We start from the raw sequence: 16,582 nt of genomic DNA, 5'->3' as shown, positions 1-16,582 counted from the left end.
CCCAGGGGGTGGGAGGAGGCAATTGAGAACCACTGAGCTAGTCCTCAGTGTCTTCAGTACAAAAGCTGGACTCTGGCTGCCAAAACAAGGTAATTGAAACTTCCGTTTCTTCTCTCTGAATGAGCTACCCTACTAAGAAATCTGATTGACTATTGTGGAGGCCAAGGTTTGGGAAAGATAGAAAACATGATCTCAGTCCTGTCAGAAGCCCCATCCTACTGAGCCCATGGAGTAGAAACCAAGTCACAGGCCACACCCCCACCAGCTTTAACATTACAATAGCTGTGAGCAATACCACATGTCCCATTTTACTCAAAGCAATCTTGCTTTTCTGTTCCACATCAATCCTAGAATCCTAGAATTCTGCTGGGAGGGACTCACTTTTATATTGGAAGAAGAAAGAGCCCTCCTTGATTGATCCACCCAACAAAGGGCAGATAGTCCCCTCTTAGAGGCAGGCAAGATGCTGAAAGGCTGGGAATAGTTTGACCTAAAGAAGTAAGCCATCATGGCAGGGCCAGACTTCCCGATTTAAATTTCTCCTTTGTTCAAGGCCAAATCCCAGTTGTCTAAACTTGACTCGAATCCTGACAGTAAAGGGCTCCATTGATGGTTGTACACCTAAGGGGGTGGGTGGTGCCCAAATGCTTCAACCAGCACGGTTCCCAGCAGCTTGGATAGCTCTAGCCTCTGACTCCCCTATCCATGACTTGGAGCCTTCCCCAGGCAGCCCAAGCAGGAACCTGGCCCCTAGTGCCCAGTGGAGACACATCTTCTGCTTCTGACAGAACCTTTCCCTCAAGGACACACATGGACCTCAGGTATCACCCTCTGGTGTTTCACAGCCTGATCTTAAATCTTGTCTCCAAACCTCCGGCAACTCCCAGCTCGAGAAAGCTGGTAGCTCAGGTAAGCCATTGATTTTTTTTTCACATGAGGAGAGGAAGCACAGGGCCCACTACAGGCTTTTCTGTCTCTGTGTGTGTCCACCACTCAGACTTGGAAGGGCCCAGCAAAGGTCCTTTTGGCCAGCAAGCCCTCTACTCAATCCAGTGACACCAGGTAGCTTTGTGTAGTCACACTCTGAAAACACTTAGGAGCTAGTCAGACTGCTGGCCTCCCTTTGTTTCCTCAAGTAAACAGATGAGTGGCTGTCCTGGCCAGCTACTCCAAAGCATCTGAGGTCAGAACAGCTAAGAAATGTTCTGGAAAGCCCCGGGGCTGCAGTTTGAGGCTGAGCCTTCCCCTCCCCCACAAAGAACGGGATCAAGAGTATATCAAGATTATAGTGCCACCTGGTGGCCTTCTTCATCTCCCAACAAGCAAAAAAAAAGTGAGCTACAATGACCTTGGAAAGGTGTGACTGCTGGAGATTCTGGGAAAATACCAGCTTGCCTACGCTCATACCACGGGCTAGTGAGTATCAAAGATGGGCCAGGCATGTGGCTATGGTTTATCTTCTGTGAGAGATACTGGAGAGACAGCTCTGTCTCACACCTGTCAGGACCAAGTCATCATTCTCCAGGACCCAGGACTCCTCAGGAAGACAGTTCTCCCAGGGCAAGCTGATGCCACAGACTGAAGAGTCACAGGCCAGGACTATGGTAACCATACTTAGGAATCTAGCTAGGGCCTAGACCATTTGTAGGCAAAACATGGGATTCCAGACTGAATCCAGCCAGCCTTCATCTTTACCTCCACCCTGGCCTGCAGAGGACCTAGGAGTTCTTGTCCAACTAACCTGACTCAGTATTTTTCTAGAGTTGTGGCACATCTGCTAAAGAGACTGGATACCCATGTGTACAAAATTTTGATGCTTAAAGCTTATTCTGGAAGGCTGAGGGGAGCTGGGTTTCCTGGGTCTTTGGGAAGGCCCTCTCTCTTCAGGGAGGTGGTCTTCCTGGCCTCATCCAGAAGGTCCCAACATACTGGCTGCAAAGTCCTATCGCTATGGCAACCTTCCTTCCTGCTTCAACCTTCACCAGCTTAACTTCCCCTTCACTGAAAGGCAACGAGATCTGCCTCCTTCCCCCAGATCAGGCCTGCTGAAGAGGAAGACGGGGCTCTCAGCACCAGTGCCCCAACAGATCACCTCCCAATGTGGAACGTTTTCTACAATGATATTTTGAGGTACACACACCACACACACACACACACACACAGAGAGAGAGAGAGAGAGAGAGAGAGAGAAAGAGAGAGAGAGAGAGAGAGAGAGGAGAGAGACATATCTTCAGGACTTGCCATAGAGAGATTAGAGAGAGACATCATAAGAAGGAACCCTGGATTATCTTGGGTAGAGAAGGGGCCCTAAATTCCCACCAAGAGTTCAGAACCTATATGTCTGTGACCATGTTGCCAAATCCTCCAGTTCACTTAACATAAGCCCTGTCCCTTTCTTCAGCAAGATTCTCCTAAGCCAGAGGGAGACTACTGTTCAGATGGGAACAGGATCTAAGAAGGTAGAAAAGCCCTGAGACCTTAGCGTTACCCACTGATCCTGGCCTCCAGAGCCTTTCCTGGGCTAGAGGAAGACTGGGGAGCCTGGGCCCCTCGTCACAAGAGCCATGACTTTCTGGTTGAGGAAAGAAAACAGAGCTTCCATGATCTCCAACAAGGAGCCCCTGACCTCAGGCCCAAGTCCCTATTGGAGAATGTGTAAATCCTGACTTGTCCCTGCCTGGCTCCCCATTTTCTTGGCACCAGTAGCCCAGATCTCAGAGCCAACTGATCCTAGAGAATCTACCCAGTGGTGGGGGAAAGGTCATGTCTCCACTGACGGCAAAGTAAACCAAAGGAAGTCATCCATAGAGGTATCAATACCAGGAAAGTGGGCTGGCTGCTGGACTCACCAGTGTCCCCTACCTTCCCTGCCTTCTCCATCCCCTGTCCAGGTAAAGCCATTTTTGGGTGGGAATGGCATATTTAAGAAGAGTAGGAGTCCCTTTGAACATCAAGTGCTGCACTGATCCCAAGGCCTCATGGACCATGCACATCCAAGTTACCTGCAGCTGGTGGGTAACCAACACAACAGTCTTCCCCTTGAGTGTCTTCTTAATGCACTCTTCAAAGACGTGCTTCCCTACATGGGCATCCACAGCTGAGAGCGGGTCATCCAGCAGGTAGAGTTGACGGTTGGCATACACGGCACGGGCCAGGCTGATCCTCTGCCTCTGTCCCCCAGAGAGGTTGACGCCCCGCTCCCCAATCTGTAGACATGGATAATAACACTGCCCATCATTAAGTCTGCCTGCTACCCCATGATCTTTGTATACCAGGAGCTTCCTGAAGCTCCTCAGGACTTGCGGAGACAACACACAGGCTTGCTCTCTCTGCACTCAGGCTCCTCTGCCCCTCACACCAGATAATGCCAGTGGAAGAATTCCATTGTCCTCACTTCATGGAAGCCCAGTGCCAACTGGAAACAGCTCTTTCTGACTCTGAGTAAGGGGTGTCTATCACATGACTCCCACTCCCCAGTACACAGTCCATTATATATTGATTGACTGATAACATAGAGGAGGGTTTTGGGGGGTTGTTTTGTGTTTTTGTTTTTGTGGGTTTTGTTTGATTTTGGAGCAGGGAACTTTGGAAGAATGTATAGTGAATAGTGAAAAGGAGAGAAAGTGCCTGGGAGATGGACCAGGGACCCCTATGTTCACTTCTTTGTGGACAAATGTATGTGCCATGAACACACAATCTCTAAAACCAATCCCTAAGACCCGGCTCCTAATCTGAGGCATGAATTTGGTGCTCAGTAAATATGTACTGCAAGATGAAAATCTAGGTTATGTTTTTCTGGGAATCTCATCCTCCTGAGTGTAGAGTGGATCCCACTGCACTCAGATGCCCAGCTACTGAACTGGGTACCGGGTGCCGGGTGCCGGGAGCCAGGAGCCGGGAGCTGGGCAAGAACAGTGACACAGGAACCAGGAGCTCACATTTTAGCACTGGGCACTGGACACACAAACCCAGCAGTCAACATATTCACCAAGTGCTAACCAAGAAGCATTCATTGCAGCACTTGGTGGGAAGCCGCTGCTTCCAAAGTCCTCCTCCGTGGAGCTTCATTAGCTCCTGAAAGTCTAGGAGGTGGCTGGACACCTTGGCAGACTGGCAGGGGTGTACAGATATAACTTGAAAGGGGAAGCCAGAGCCACACACATAAGCTTTCAGAAAGGCCAGCCACTTCTGACAGAATGAGAGACTTCCTGGGCTGCACAGAGGCGGAGAGCAAGAAGGAGCCTTGAGACTCCCAACTACATGAAACACTCCAGACCGCTGTTCTGAGCATAGAGCTGGGCCTTGAGACTCGGGAGTAGCTGCTCAAGAACTCTTCATGAGATGGCAAAAGGGTTGGGAGTGGTCTGTGGAAGCGACCAGGATGAGTCAAACCCAAGCAGGCTTGGGTCCACCTCCATCTGGTGGATCCCAAAGAATCCATGATAGGCAGAAACCAGACTCTGGCAGCTTGTCCATGGGACTTTCTGCCTCTGTGACGTGTGGGTATGGATCCAAGGTCTTCTGGGGAAATGAGTCTCAGCTCTGCTTACCTCAGTCAGGTCTCCATAAGGGAGGCTGTTCAAGTCCTTCTGGAGACCACAGACGTGAACTGTGTGTTGGTACCTGTGGGCATCGAGGTCAGAATGGTAAGACCAGCACAGAGCATGGCTGCCTAGGCTGCTCCCGAAGGAAGCACCGTCGTTGCCAGCACAAGGCAAGGATCTTGCTGCTCTCATGCTTAGGGCTCCCAGGCAAGTTGCCTTGTCCCAAAGACTCCTTGACCCCTAGGGTGTCTCCTTGACTCAGGGTTGGTCCCTCCCCCTACAGCGTTCATGTCAAGCAGGAGAAATGGCACCAGTGACTACAAAATCCGGGGAAGGGAATCAAGATATGGGCTAAAGCTGTTGAAGATGGCATCCAGGGGGACACAGGGCTGAATCAGAGCCATGAGTGGAAGAGAAGATGCATGTGACAGAGCAGCATAGGGTCACATGATGACAAATGTCAGCCCTGGCATCTGCTCAGCCAGCCTCTTCTGTTCCATAAGCTATTCTGCCCACCCATTTTCTCTACCGTATTGGAGAGGATAAGATGTAGCCACAGAAGACGCCACTTCTGGGGAAAGAGGCAAAGTGGGAAAAGGAGCCAGCCTCTTCTGTTCCATAAGCTATTCTGCCCACCCATTGTCTCTACCGTATTGGAGAGGATAAGATGTAGCCACATAAGATGCCACTTCTGGGGAAAGAGGCAAAGTGGGAAAAGGACCCTAGCTCTGGAGCTTCTGGGGATGTTTTGTCCCTCGATAGCACCCATTCTCAAGCCTCGGGAGTTCAGACGTATGGGGACTTAGCTAGCTCTGCCCAGCCAAACTGCTAGAGCAAATTCCTTGTTTTATCAGGCACAGCTCCACTTGGCCCCCTGGTACAAGCCCATCTCCTGGAGTGTCTGGGACCACACAATCTAGTGGGATGTGAGGCCCCATGGTAAGAGAGAAGCTGCCATTCCACTGCTGCCACTTTCTCTGTATCTCAATGCTAGACACACCCACAGTGAGCAGACCTGTCCGCAAGGCACCACAGTGGCCCATAGTCTCAGAATCTGGTCACTGCTCTGAATAGCTGGTTTTCCTAGTGGCATTCTCACTTCAGCCGTGTCCAAGCAGCTACTGGACCCCACGCTGAGCAGGAGACTTTTGTCCCACTTGACAAGCTGCATGCCTCAACTAAGGATGGTTGGTAACTACAATACTCCCACAACAGCCTTTGCCATATATTCTCACAGCCACAAACTGTTCAGCCACGTCTTCCTTGCCCTGATGGACTGAAATTCTCTGAAACCATGAGCCATAATAAGTCTTTCCTCCACTAAGTTGCTTCTGCCAGGTTATCCATCGTACGATGACACTAAAGTAACTTGTACAAGCCCATTGGGAGCAATATCTGTGTTCCTTATGGTGCCCTGCAGAAGGCAAGCACTTGGTTAATATTTGCTATCTTCCTCCTCCTTGTTGGTAAATTAAGTACTTGTCCTTACAGCCTGCTTCTGTGGAAACAAAAGACATACCAGGTAGGGATGGGCCAGGAGTAGGCAAAGGGGACTGTGCCTATGAGATGCTGGGCTGAGTAGTTTGGCTCATGCCAAGGACTCCCACCACTGACCACATGTGGGCCTTCTGCTGAGGGTATCACAGCCAGGGAAAGAGGAAAGGCCACAGACTTCTTGCTGGGAATACACTCACTGGCCAATACTAGCCCATAGGATTCAGAGTCCATGGGCTCAGATAATAAGTCCAAACTGCAACCAGATAGATTCTTAAGTCTGATTCCTTATGTCAGTCCCGTGGTGTTTGAGAAATTTTTGAGTGACCCTGCTGTCATGTCGCCCCGATGTTAGCATGTGCTGCTGAAGCCCAGGGCACAGGTCCAAGACTCAAGGCTTGTGGGCAGTCACCTCACCCCTCTGAGCTTCAGTTTTCCCACCAGTAAAATGAGATATAATGTCTGGTTCTCCCCAAAGGCATGGTAATGGAACTTACCTCAGACAAGCCTGCCTAAGAAGTCACTGTTTTTCAGAGCTTAAAGATAATGACCCAACACATATCAAAGGTTTATGAACTGGAAATTTGATTTTAGCTCATTAGACCATCTGAGGACACTAGCAACAATGTACTCATATAGTGTCCGTGTGAATTAATCGTGTCAGGACTGACTAATTGCATGCCTTTGGCTCAGATCTCAAGCAAAGTTTTAGTTACTCAGCCTAAATCAAACTTGCAAGGCTCATTTTTCACCAGCGAGGCAACATATGCCCTGTTACGGAGAACCTCAGAGCATATGGTACTCTGCCCTGGGAAGGAAGTGACAGCCACACCCTCTTCTCACCAGGCCGTGTGGTCTGCAGAATGTGCCTCTCCTGAGCTTCTGGGTCAGAAAAAGAAATTCCAGTTCCTGGGCAGACCCCACGGATGTTCATCAAAACTCATTAAAGAAACCTTTCTACTTAGTAACCATTCTTAGTGGCCTGAGAGTCTGAAGCAGGTGGACCAGCTACCACAATGCCAGATACATCCCGGGTTAGTAATACCTTTGGTGGTTGTACTTCTCTCCAAACAGTATATTCTCCCTCACATTTCCATGGAAGATCCATGCTTGCTGAGAAACGTAAGCCAAAGGTCCATTGACAGCCACGACCCCTTTCTGTAACTGCATCTAGAGCGATGATAACCAGAGAACCCTTAGAAAACACGCTCTGGGGTTGCTCCCAAATGCTCTCGTACTGTACGAGCATTAGTCACATGGATATAAGGGAGGGGGTGACAGATGTCACGTACACACCCTGTAAAGCCCAAGTGTGCTATTGAGGGTCTCTAGGTGGGACACTTGCAAGGGCTAGGCAGGAAATTTGGGGAGCAGGTAGTCATGAGTCCTGCTGCCAACTGGAGAGTGAAGGCTATACTTAGCTCACCTCTGGGCCAACTACAGCAAGATGCCTTAAGAATGGATGAGCAACAAGAGGCCCCCTTCCACTAGGTGTGCCAAATGGCTCCATCTCTCCTTAGCCAGGTTCCTGAAAGCAGAGCACAGCCTATCCTCCTGGGGTGGAGACCCCAGGATGCCCCACTTTAAGAAGGAGCCCTGGCTCAGTCACAGGATTGTAACCATGCAAGAATTCAGGCCTTAAGGGGACAGAACTCCTTTTTATTCTTCCCCACAAAGAGTGGCAAATCCACTTCCATGCGGAACTTTGGGACTTTGGTAGCATTGAACAACCCGTTTAGAAAACACGTGAGGCCCAGTTTGTGACACTGAGGGTCCACAGGCACTTCAGCTGACCCCCTCAAAGTGTGCTTCGGATAGACAGTGGTAAACAGTATCGGTGACATAAAGATCTGATGCTGTCAGGAGAGGACATCTGTAGGGCTGATGACCATGGGAGTGGTGACAGTGTGGCTCAGCAGGGAAAGTGTCACATGATGCTGTGCTATTTTGACAATGAGAATGGTTGAAGGGGACTGGAGTTAGACTTGGGAAAGAGATGACATTTGCAAGAACAGTTCTAGGCAGGTGCCTTCGAAGGACGGTGCTGAGCCAGCTTGACACTGTGATTGGTCCTGAGGACTCAGCTCTGACTAGTGTGTATGCTCCCATTTCTAACTCTCCTTGGCCATTTTGTAGATGAATAAAGCAAGGTCCAGTGGGGCTCAGTTTCTTTGTCGGAAGGAAAATGGCGAACATGTGACTGAGAAAAAGTGGTGGCTTAGCTCCCAGGCCATGCCCCAGGTCATGGAAAAGTGATTCCCTCGTTGCTTCATAGAAGATGGGTTCTATTTTCTCTGAGATGCTCCCGAGGAATAAATCAGAGGGTAGAGGTTAAAGGTTAGAGGTTAAAGGGAGGCAAGTTTCCTTCTGTTACATATCAACACACTGAGAAAAGGAACTAGCTGGGAATGATGAGCCTCCCAACGCCAGGAGGTCTGAGCATGGGCTGGGGCATCTCCTACTTTGTTAGGAGACCTGTGTTGATGGGCAGAGAGTGGGGGTAGTTTCCAGTGTGCCACTGACTCTAGGATGCTCACAGAGACACACATACTTAGATCCTAGAGCCTACCCATCCCAGGCCCTAGGTTCTCCTGCCTCACCTCCAGGAAAGAAAGAAGTAGTTACTCTTCCAGCAGAGAGTCGAGGGATGCCAAAGAAAATCACATTGGCCCTGACAAGACTCACGCCCCCATTCTAGTGGGGCCCTGCTGAGCCTCGTTTCTCTATTCCTTCAGAGATTGCCCAAATTCTTTCAACCCCAACTCAATCAATCTTCCTTTTAGGAACAATGGTAGGCCAAAGGAAATGGTTCCCCAATCTCCTTAAAACCTGCCTTATTCAAAACATGCTTGCAAAATATGGTGACAGAGAGGCCATCTGTGACTATAGTAAATCACGTTACCACCTACATAGGGTCTCACAGCTAGACAGGCAGAGACAGGACTTAGGAACCTCCCTCTTCCTATACAAAGTGTTAAGAGCAGCTAAGGTCACACTACCCCCCATGCATTCACTCAGTCCCCCTTTTTATAAGGCACTTCGGCAGGTATTTGGGGTTTTGGAGACAAACAATAAAAAAAAAAATTCATCAAAAGTCACCATGAGTCCCAGTTCCTTCATTCTCCACCAAGCTGCTTTGCTGGGTTTTATAAATCAGGACAGCCATGGGAGAAGCCACAGAGGTAACGATCCATCACTTATTTAGACCAACATGGAGCTGGAGGCAAGGAAGCAATCACTGTTTAACGCCTGTCCTCTGGAGGTAAACCGAAGAGTGTGTGGAAAATATTGGCCTGTGTCAAACCAGACACGGAGATGACAAATGCATCAACCCAAGGGACTCATTGGCAACCTGAGGTTGACCTTAAACAGCAAAACCTGACCACTGTTTTACAGGCTGCCTCAGCCCCCACGAAGTCTACAGCAAGGAAACCTTTCCACAGTCCTGTCAGTGTGGTCTCTCCAGCTCTCGCCATACACTCACCTGTCCTAGGAGAGCTGAAATGAGGGAACTCTTCCCGCTTCCAACATTCCCGCATATTCCCAAGACCTTCCCCTGTCAAAGAAGTAGAGACAAAGCAGTCACTCCCCCATAATCTTAGGGGTGGGGTAGGGGGCTTGGAGCTTGGGCTCTATGGTGACCAGTCCAGGCAGGACAAGAGGCTATTACTTTCACCTCTACAAGGTGGCAGCTGCAGCCTCAGGCCCCAAGCCTAGTGTGCACAGCTTGGAAGGATGTGGAGATGCACGTCTTAATTAAGCATCCTGCCTCCTGAAGCGAGCAAACTACCCAGAGGGCTTTTGGAAACCTGGAAATCCTACTCACACATCGATGCAAAACAGCCTTGTCCCGGTTTAAGAGACCAAGTCCCTGGGCACGAGGGTTATCCTTTGCCTAGAGACCAGGAAGTGACTCTAATGGCAGGTAAAGGAAGATATGACCCAGTAGGGTATGGGGGCCAGCATGGGACATTCTTCAAATAGAGAGAGCCAGGTGATTTCAGAAGTCTATTTTTTTGTGAACTCTTTCAGCATAGCAACTCAATTTAGAACACCAAGTCATTTCGCTATCTCCACGGGATGACTTTATAGCTGAACTTGTGTCAACTCAGCCATCATGCTGTCACTGAGCGCTTGTGATGCGCCAGGCATTGTTCTGAGCACTGGCAGTCACCTCACCCTGACTCCAGGGTCATGGAGGAGGCACATTAGATCCAAGTGCAATCCTAGCCATTCAGAGGGTGAACCCAACAGGTAGAGCCTGAGTTGGTCCTCCACAGAGTTCGTGGTTTAGCTGGAGATGGACAGAAGGGAAGTAACTGAAATACGAAATTTGTCAAATGTGTGTTATGGAAGGGGCAATGAGTAGGCAGAAATGAAGGCACAGGGAAAATGTACTCAGAAAGTGGGTGCATCTGCTTGTGCTGCCCTGGAAACGTGCGCTGAGTGAGAATTTGGGGGAAGGCAGCTAGTTTGGGAGGTGCAGGTGGCACAAGGAGTAAAGAGGAAGATCCAGGTAAAGAATGACACCATAAAGATAGAGCATGTTCTGTTAAGTCAGCCCACGCAGAAGGCAAATGAAGCTCCAAGCTTCCAAGAAGCTTAAGCAACTTCTGAAAAAGTGAGCTCAGATCCGTATAATACCCCAACATCCTTTACTACCTGTGGGCTACTGACAAAGTCCTAGTACTCTGGAGTGGAAGATGAATGTGAAGAGGTCAGCTCAGAGCCTTTGGAAAATTCCACCAGGACCCTCTCTTCCCAGAAGGGAGAAGTCCTTAGAGCACATAGGCACTCCTCCTCTCCAGAAGGGAGAGGCTGATCACATTCCTCAGGAAGACCAGGGGGGACCTGCGGATAAGGGAAGCCCAGAGCATGTAGACACATTCCTCAGGGCAGACCGTTGGCCTCCCACAGATAAGAGAACCCTTGCTACCGCATTCCCTAAGGACCAATCAGTTTAAAAGTCACACTGTTCTGCCAATCACATTGTACCTAGTGGCTGTTGCTCTACTCTGCCCCTGAAAACTGTATAAAAACTGGCTGAACAGGCCACCCAGGGTCGTCACCACTCCTTTAGATGCAGGACAACCCCAGTACACTGAAACAACAAACTTCTCTTGCTTTTGCATCGATCTCCTGCACTGCATGGTTCACTCGGGTGGTCCCCAGTAGCTGAGGCTCATCAGAGTCTTACAGATGACCACATTAAGAGGTCCCAGGCCCATGGACCCATCACAAGTGGTATTGAATAAGAGCTGAAAGAGGGGCTGGAGAGATGGCTCAGTGGTTAAGAACACCGACTGCTCTTCCAGAGGTCCTGAGTTCAATTCCCAGGAACCACATGGTGGCTCTCAGCCACCTGTAATGGGATCAGATGCCGTCTTCTGGTATGTCTGAAGAGAGAAACAGTGTGTTCACATACAAAAAATAAATTCTTTTAAAAAAAGAAAAGAAAAAGAGCTGAAAGAGGTATGGCTGGGTCACACAGGCTTCTGGGGTAACTGATAGTTTGTCTGCTCCTGTGTTTAAGCAGAGGCTGCATATGGAGCATTCTAGAATATTTTCAAGTAGCCCTGATTCAACCTTGTAGAACAAAGATGCATTTGGTAAGGGGTCAACTATGGCTCCTTTCCAACCCGAAGCTAGATTAAATCTGCTCATTACCTCCTGCCATACCCAGCACAAGGGTTGCTGTCTGTCAGCAGTAACTTCTTTGACCCACCTTTGTGGAATCCCACACATCATACTAGGCACTGGAAACAAACCATGGTCAGGACCGCTGGAGTCACTGCCCTATGAAACCTACAGTGTCATCGCTGCCAGTGTGTGGAGCTGACCCTTTAAAACACAGTAGCACTTCAAAATGATGGACCCAGCTATGGATGCTTAGTGTGGGCCAGCTTCATAGAGCCTCCCTATAAGCCTCCCTTGAGTCCCGGCCATTCCTTTGGGCCAGGCGAGAGCCTCCTGGAGCCATTCTTTTCAGAATAAATCCCTGGAGGTCTTCATCTTACGGGCAACTCATTATGTATTTGCTCATTCACCAAACATTATTGAGAACCTGGCACCGGGCATAGGCTCTGGGCTAAGAGCATAACTCTGAGTAACATCCCTGCCCTCCTCCCCACCCCGGCTCATCCTGGAGGACAGCACTTAATGGAATCGTGGAGCTAAATTTGGAGAAACTTGGATGGCCTGAATTTAGAACTTTTAAGGGTGACAAGTAAGCCAGCCATGATTGTTCAAGGGAAAAGAGGGCAATGGTTGCTAACGGCAGTTGGAGCTTACCGTGAGCAAAGTGTTTTGTATGCGGTATCTCTAGTCTCACAACCGCCTTGTGAAGTGGACGCTATTATAAAAATCCATGCAGCAGGCAAAGAGACTCTTCAGGAGCTAAGGCAGTGTGCCCGAAGTAAAGTAGCTGCTATAACAGCTAAGTGGCTTGGGCCTGGAACGGAACTATTTCACAAAATGCTTACTGTGCCTTTGACGCACAAATCCAGGCATTACCATTCACCGAAGACAGGATAGAGCAGAGCAAGCAGATGGCTAAAATGTAGTTTCCTTATGTAACATTTTCCTGAGCCTATCTGAAGAAATCAGGGTTCAGGCCCAGAGATGGGGGAGACTACCAGGAAAGCAGTGATTTTTCAGAGGAGGGTACAACTGACACCTGAGGTCAGTGGCACTCGGCTCACCAAACATTAGATGCCGTCTTCTATGAGGCAGATGGTTTCATTAGCTGCAGAGGGGCCAGCGTTTGTTTGCCTATGGAGCTTTGACCGTTTGGGCTATCGAGCCTCTCCTTCTGCAGTGTTAGCATGGGGGAAAGCGAGCCACAAGAAGGGAGATTAAGTTACTAGGCAAAGATTAGCGCTGCTGAGCCTGCTGCAGCCAAATCAACAGTATCTTAGGCATGCCCACCACATTCCCAGTGCAACAAGATGTAGGCAGGAGGAGCAAGAAGAGGCCTAGGGCTAAAGTCACAGCTTTATCCAATGGTTCTGCAACCCTCCCTCTTGAGGGAAGGAAGGACCACGGCGCCTGGCGGGCTGGTGAGCGCCCACCCACCCCCACATGCATACTCACTTTGCTAGACTGGTTTTAAAAATCACACTGTGTTGTGCAAAAGCAGTATTTCGTGCTGAGTAGGGGTATAGACGGAGAGGGGAAGGAGCAGAGCACAGACTAGAGGCTGAGGCATGAAGATGATGAGTTCCTGAATAGCCTGGACTTCATGGTGAGATGCTGTCTTCAAACAAAAACAGACAGAGTTGGATGCCATCGTGTGCAGTCTTTCTCCACTTGCTGGCTATGTGACCTAGCCCGTGTTATTTAGCAACCTTGTGCCTCAGTTTCCTCGGTCATAAAATGAGGTGGTGGGTGGAGTAATTTTAAAAAAAAACAAACAAGTGTGTGATGGGTAAACTATTGTCTTGCTTAACATTGTATTGTGAAATTAGGAAAAAAGTCTCAAAAAACCCCATTAAATCTAATCAGTTTGAGTTACATGAGTTGGACCATCCATTTAAGACTAAGACTGTAACTAGTAAGGGCTCAGGGGTAGGGGCTCACATAATGCACAAAATACTTTGGATTCTACCTCTAGCATCTTTGGAAAACAAAATTCTACCTAGAGCAGTAGGTGTAGTGACCCACATCTATGATCCAGCACAGGCAGGCTGAGGCAGGAGGATGACTAGTTCAAGACCAGCCTAAGTTACACAGTAACATTCCTTTTCAACAAAATGAAACAAAAATACAGTGGTTCTAGAGGCATGGAAGATCTATCCCAATGGAAACCATCTTCTTTAAGCTTGAGGAGGATGCCGACATGCTCGTGCACATAGTTATAAAGTTGGCCAGGGAAGACAGAAGAGCTGATTGGAGACATCTCAGCATCACCTCCAGCTCAAACTGCATTTTATGGGGCTTGAGAAAGCCATAGCTACATAGAACAAGGAGGCACGGTGGAGGCCTTCAAAAAGCACACCTCCTGCTGCAATTTGGGTGCTGAATTCCCCTCAAAGGGGCATTAGTTCCTATGATAGCACTGTCACCAAGCAGTGTTGACTTTTAGGAGCAGATACTCTATAGGGGTGTTTAGGTCGTTGCAGCCCCATGCCTTCAGAGGGATTATGGACCCTCCATCTTTTTATTCTGTTTCCTGGCACATGATGTAAGTGATTTATTTCACTACCCATCCCAAGCCATGACTGACTACCTTCACTAGAAGCCCACAGCCTGATCTTTAACTGTATCCAAAACTCAGTCAAAATAATCTTTTCTCTCCTTCTCCCTCTTCCTTTCCCTCTCCTGCTCTTTCTCTCTCACTTCCTTTCTTCTCCTTCTCCCTCTCCTCTCCTTCTCCCTTTCCTCTTCCCCCTCCATCCCTCACTCTTCTCTCTCCCCTCTACACAGCCCCCCCTCTTGTGTAAGCCAGAGTAGAGTTTTTCCCTCAATCACTCTTCATCTCATTTTTTTAAAAATATGGAGTCTCACATTGAACCTGCTCTGGCTATACTGACCAACAAGTCCCAAGGATCCCCATGTCTCTGTCTTCCCAGTGCTAGGATTATGGGTACACATGGCTGTACCTGTTTTTTTATGTAGGTGCCGGAGCTCTAAACTCAAGTCCTTGGGTTTGCATGGCAAGTACTTCATCAACGAGCCATCTCCCCAGATTCCCAGACCTTGGGTCTTCGTAGATTAATTGACTCGGATATTTCACTATCGTAATCCAAAGCTGACTGATACACTCACCTTTCTCACCACAAAGCTGATGTTGTGCAGCACTGACTTGGGGCTGCCACTTTGCCTCTCCGGGCTAGCGACTCCTTGATCGGATGGACTTTGCTCACTGTATAACTCTGGCCTCTGTTTCTTGAAAATGTGCCTTTTCTGACCTTGTGCCTTCGGCCGGTCACTTTTCCTGTTGACTTCTTGTTCCCACGTCAGGGTGGCATTTGCTAAAAGCAAGATAGTATCTGGGTCTTCTGGTTGGGTGATGTAGGATGGGGGACTTTTAGCAATGAGAATTTTCTAAGATTAAAGAGACAACAGTAAATTGGCAGATGTCATCCATTTGCAAAAATCTTCCCAAAACATCTAATGACCCCCAAATTAGAATCTTGGTATTTCTATCTACGACAACCAGGACTGACCAGAAGTTATTCCCCCAGGAGCGCTGCAGCAGAAATAGTCCATGGATTCAAACTATCCAGGACAGGTATCTCTTAACTCTGAGGCCTATGTGGGTCACCCACACTGGAGAATGCTGATCCTGCTACCAGGTCATCCACATCTGCAAGACAATAAGCCTCTGCCCATGGGGGATGGCCTTCACTGCATGACAGACACATGTGAAAACAAGGTCCATTTGTTCAGTCTCTTTGTCCTCTTCCCCATTCAGTTCAACAAAACACTTGCAAGTTACTAAATGGTACATGTCAGACCATGGGGGTACATAGTAAAAATGCACACATAAACAAGCACAGCTCCCGAGCTTGAAAAGATTGTCTGTGAGAAGGGGTCATGCACACGTCAGTGCAGTGAAATATGACAAGGACACAACATTGTAGTGGCCAGAGAAGGGACATATGATTCCCCTTCCTTGAAGTCTATGTGTGTGGTATCTGAGCTGAGTCTGTACAGGCAAAGAAGAGGGAGAGGAGAGAGCAGAAGAATGAGAGTCGAGACCACATCATGGCAGACAGGGAAGCACACAAAGCATGGTCTAGTCGTTTAGCACAGTATGAAGTAAGCCATCTGGGACTGCAGAACCGCAGAGCTCAAGGTAGAAATGGGATGGGAAACAAGGGTGGAGAAACCGAGGGGCCAGTGACAGGGGTTTATAGGTGTTGATCAGGTGTGTGTTGGCAGGCAGGCCAGTACTTTAACAGCTCTTTGGGAACTGAATATTGTAATGATTGGAGGAGAATTTTGGAAAAGGAGGTCTGGTCTATAAATCATGCTGAGTTCAGAAAACACAAGACAGACATTTTAGTGAAGGTGATGGTGCAGTGTGGAGGTTGGGGATTCAAGAAATAGCACCCTTCTCTGAATCCAAAACACCTGTACTTGTTTTCTAGTACAGGGATACACAGAGTAAATGACGGACTGTTGATCTGTGTGCCTCTAAGAGGCAACAGTGTACCCTCCAGTCCTGGCTCACAGGACTTCCTTCCTATTGAGAGGACAGTAACTGGAGTCTTCACAGGACTTAGAAACAAGAAAACAGGGGCAGGAACCCGGAGTGCTTGAGGTGACTTCAGTTTTCACAGATAGCCAAGCTGCCATTCTGTGGTCGAGAATACCCTTCCCCTTTTCTTGCCTGGACCTCAAACCCATCAAATGTCATGCTTGCAACTCACTTACATGTACATAGCTTACTAGGGTATCTGGTTCTGTGCCAGAACGAGAGCTCCTATCGATGAACTCTCTCTCTCTCTCTCTCTCTCTCTCTCTCTCTCTCTCTCTCTCTCTTCCTCCTCCTCCTCTTCCTCCTCCTCTCCTCTCCTCTCCTCTCCTCTCCTCTCCTC

At 48.8% G+C, this 16,582-nt stretch overlaps 1 protein-coding gene across 1 annotated transcript in view; it reads right to left on the bottom strand.

Moving 5' to 3' along the window:
- The window catches only part of Abcc12 (ATP binding cassette subfamily C member 12), a 64,337-nt gene that overhangs the window by 30,362 nt on the left and 17,393 nt on the right, over positions 1–16,582 (bottom strand). Inside the window, exons 10-14 of the mRNA XM_028755507.1 lie at positions 14,805–15,083; positions 9,523–9,594; positions 7,084–7,208; positions 4,551–4,623; positions 3,003–3,206 (exon numbers count right to left, since the gene is read on the bottom strand). Of these exons, the coding sequence (XP_028611340.1) occupies positions 3,003–3,206; positions 4,551–4,623; positions 7,084–7,208; positions 9,523–9,594; positions 14,805–15,083 (753 nt within the window). The remainder of the gene's footprint in view (positions 1–3,002; positions 3,207–4,550; positions 4,624–7,083; positions 7,209–9,522; positions 9,595–14,804; positions 15,084–16,582) is intronic.

Source organism: Grammomys surdaster, unplaced genomic scaffold, assembly GCF_004785775.1.
Source record: "Grammomys surdaster isolate TR1022 unplaced genomic scaffold, NIH_TR_1.0 126063, whole genome shotgun sequence".
In the NCBI taxonomy this organism is placed as follows: Eukaryota; Metazoa; Chordata; class Mammalia; order Rodentia; family Muridae; genus Grammomys; species Grammomys surdaster.
Note: the sequence above shows the minus strand (reverse complement) of the source record. Positions and strands in the feature narration are given on the sequence as shown.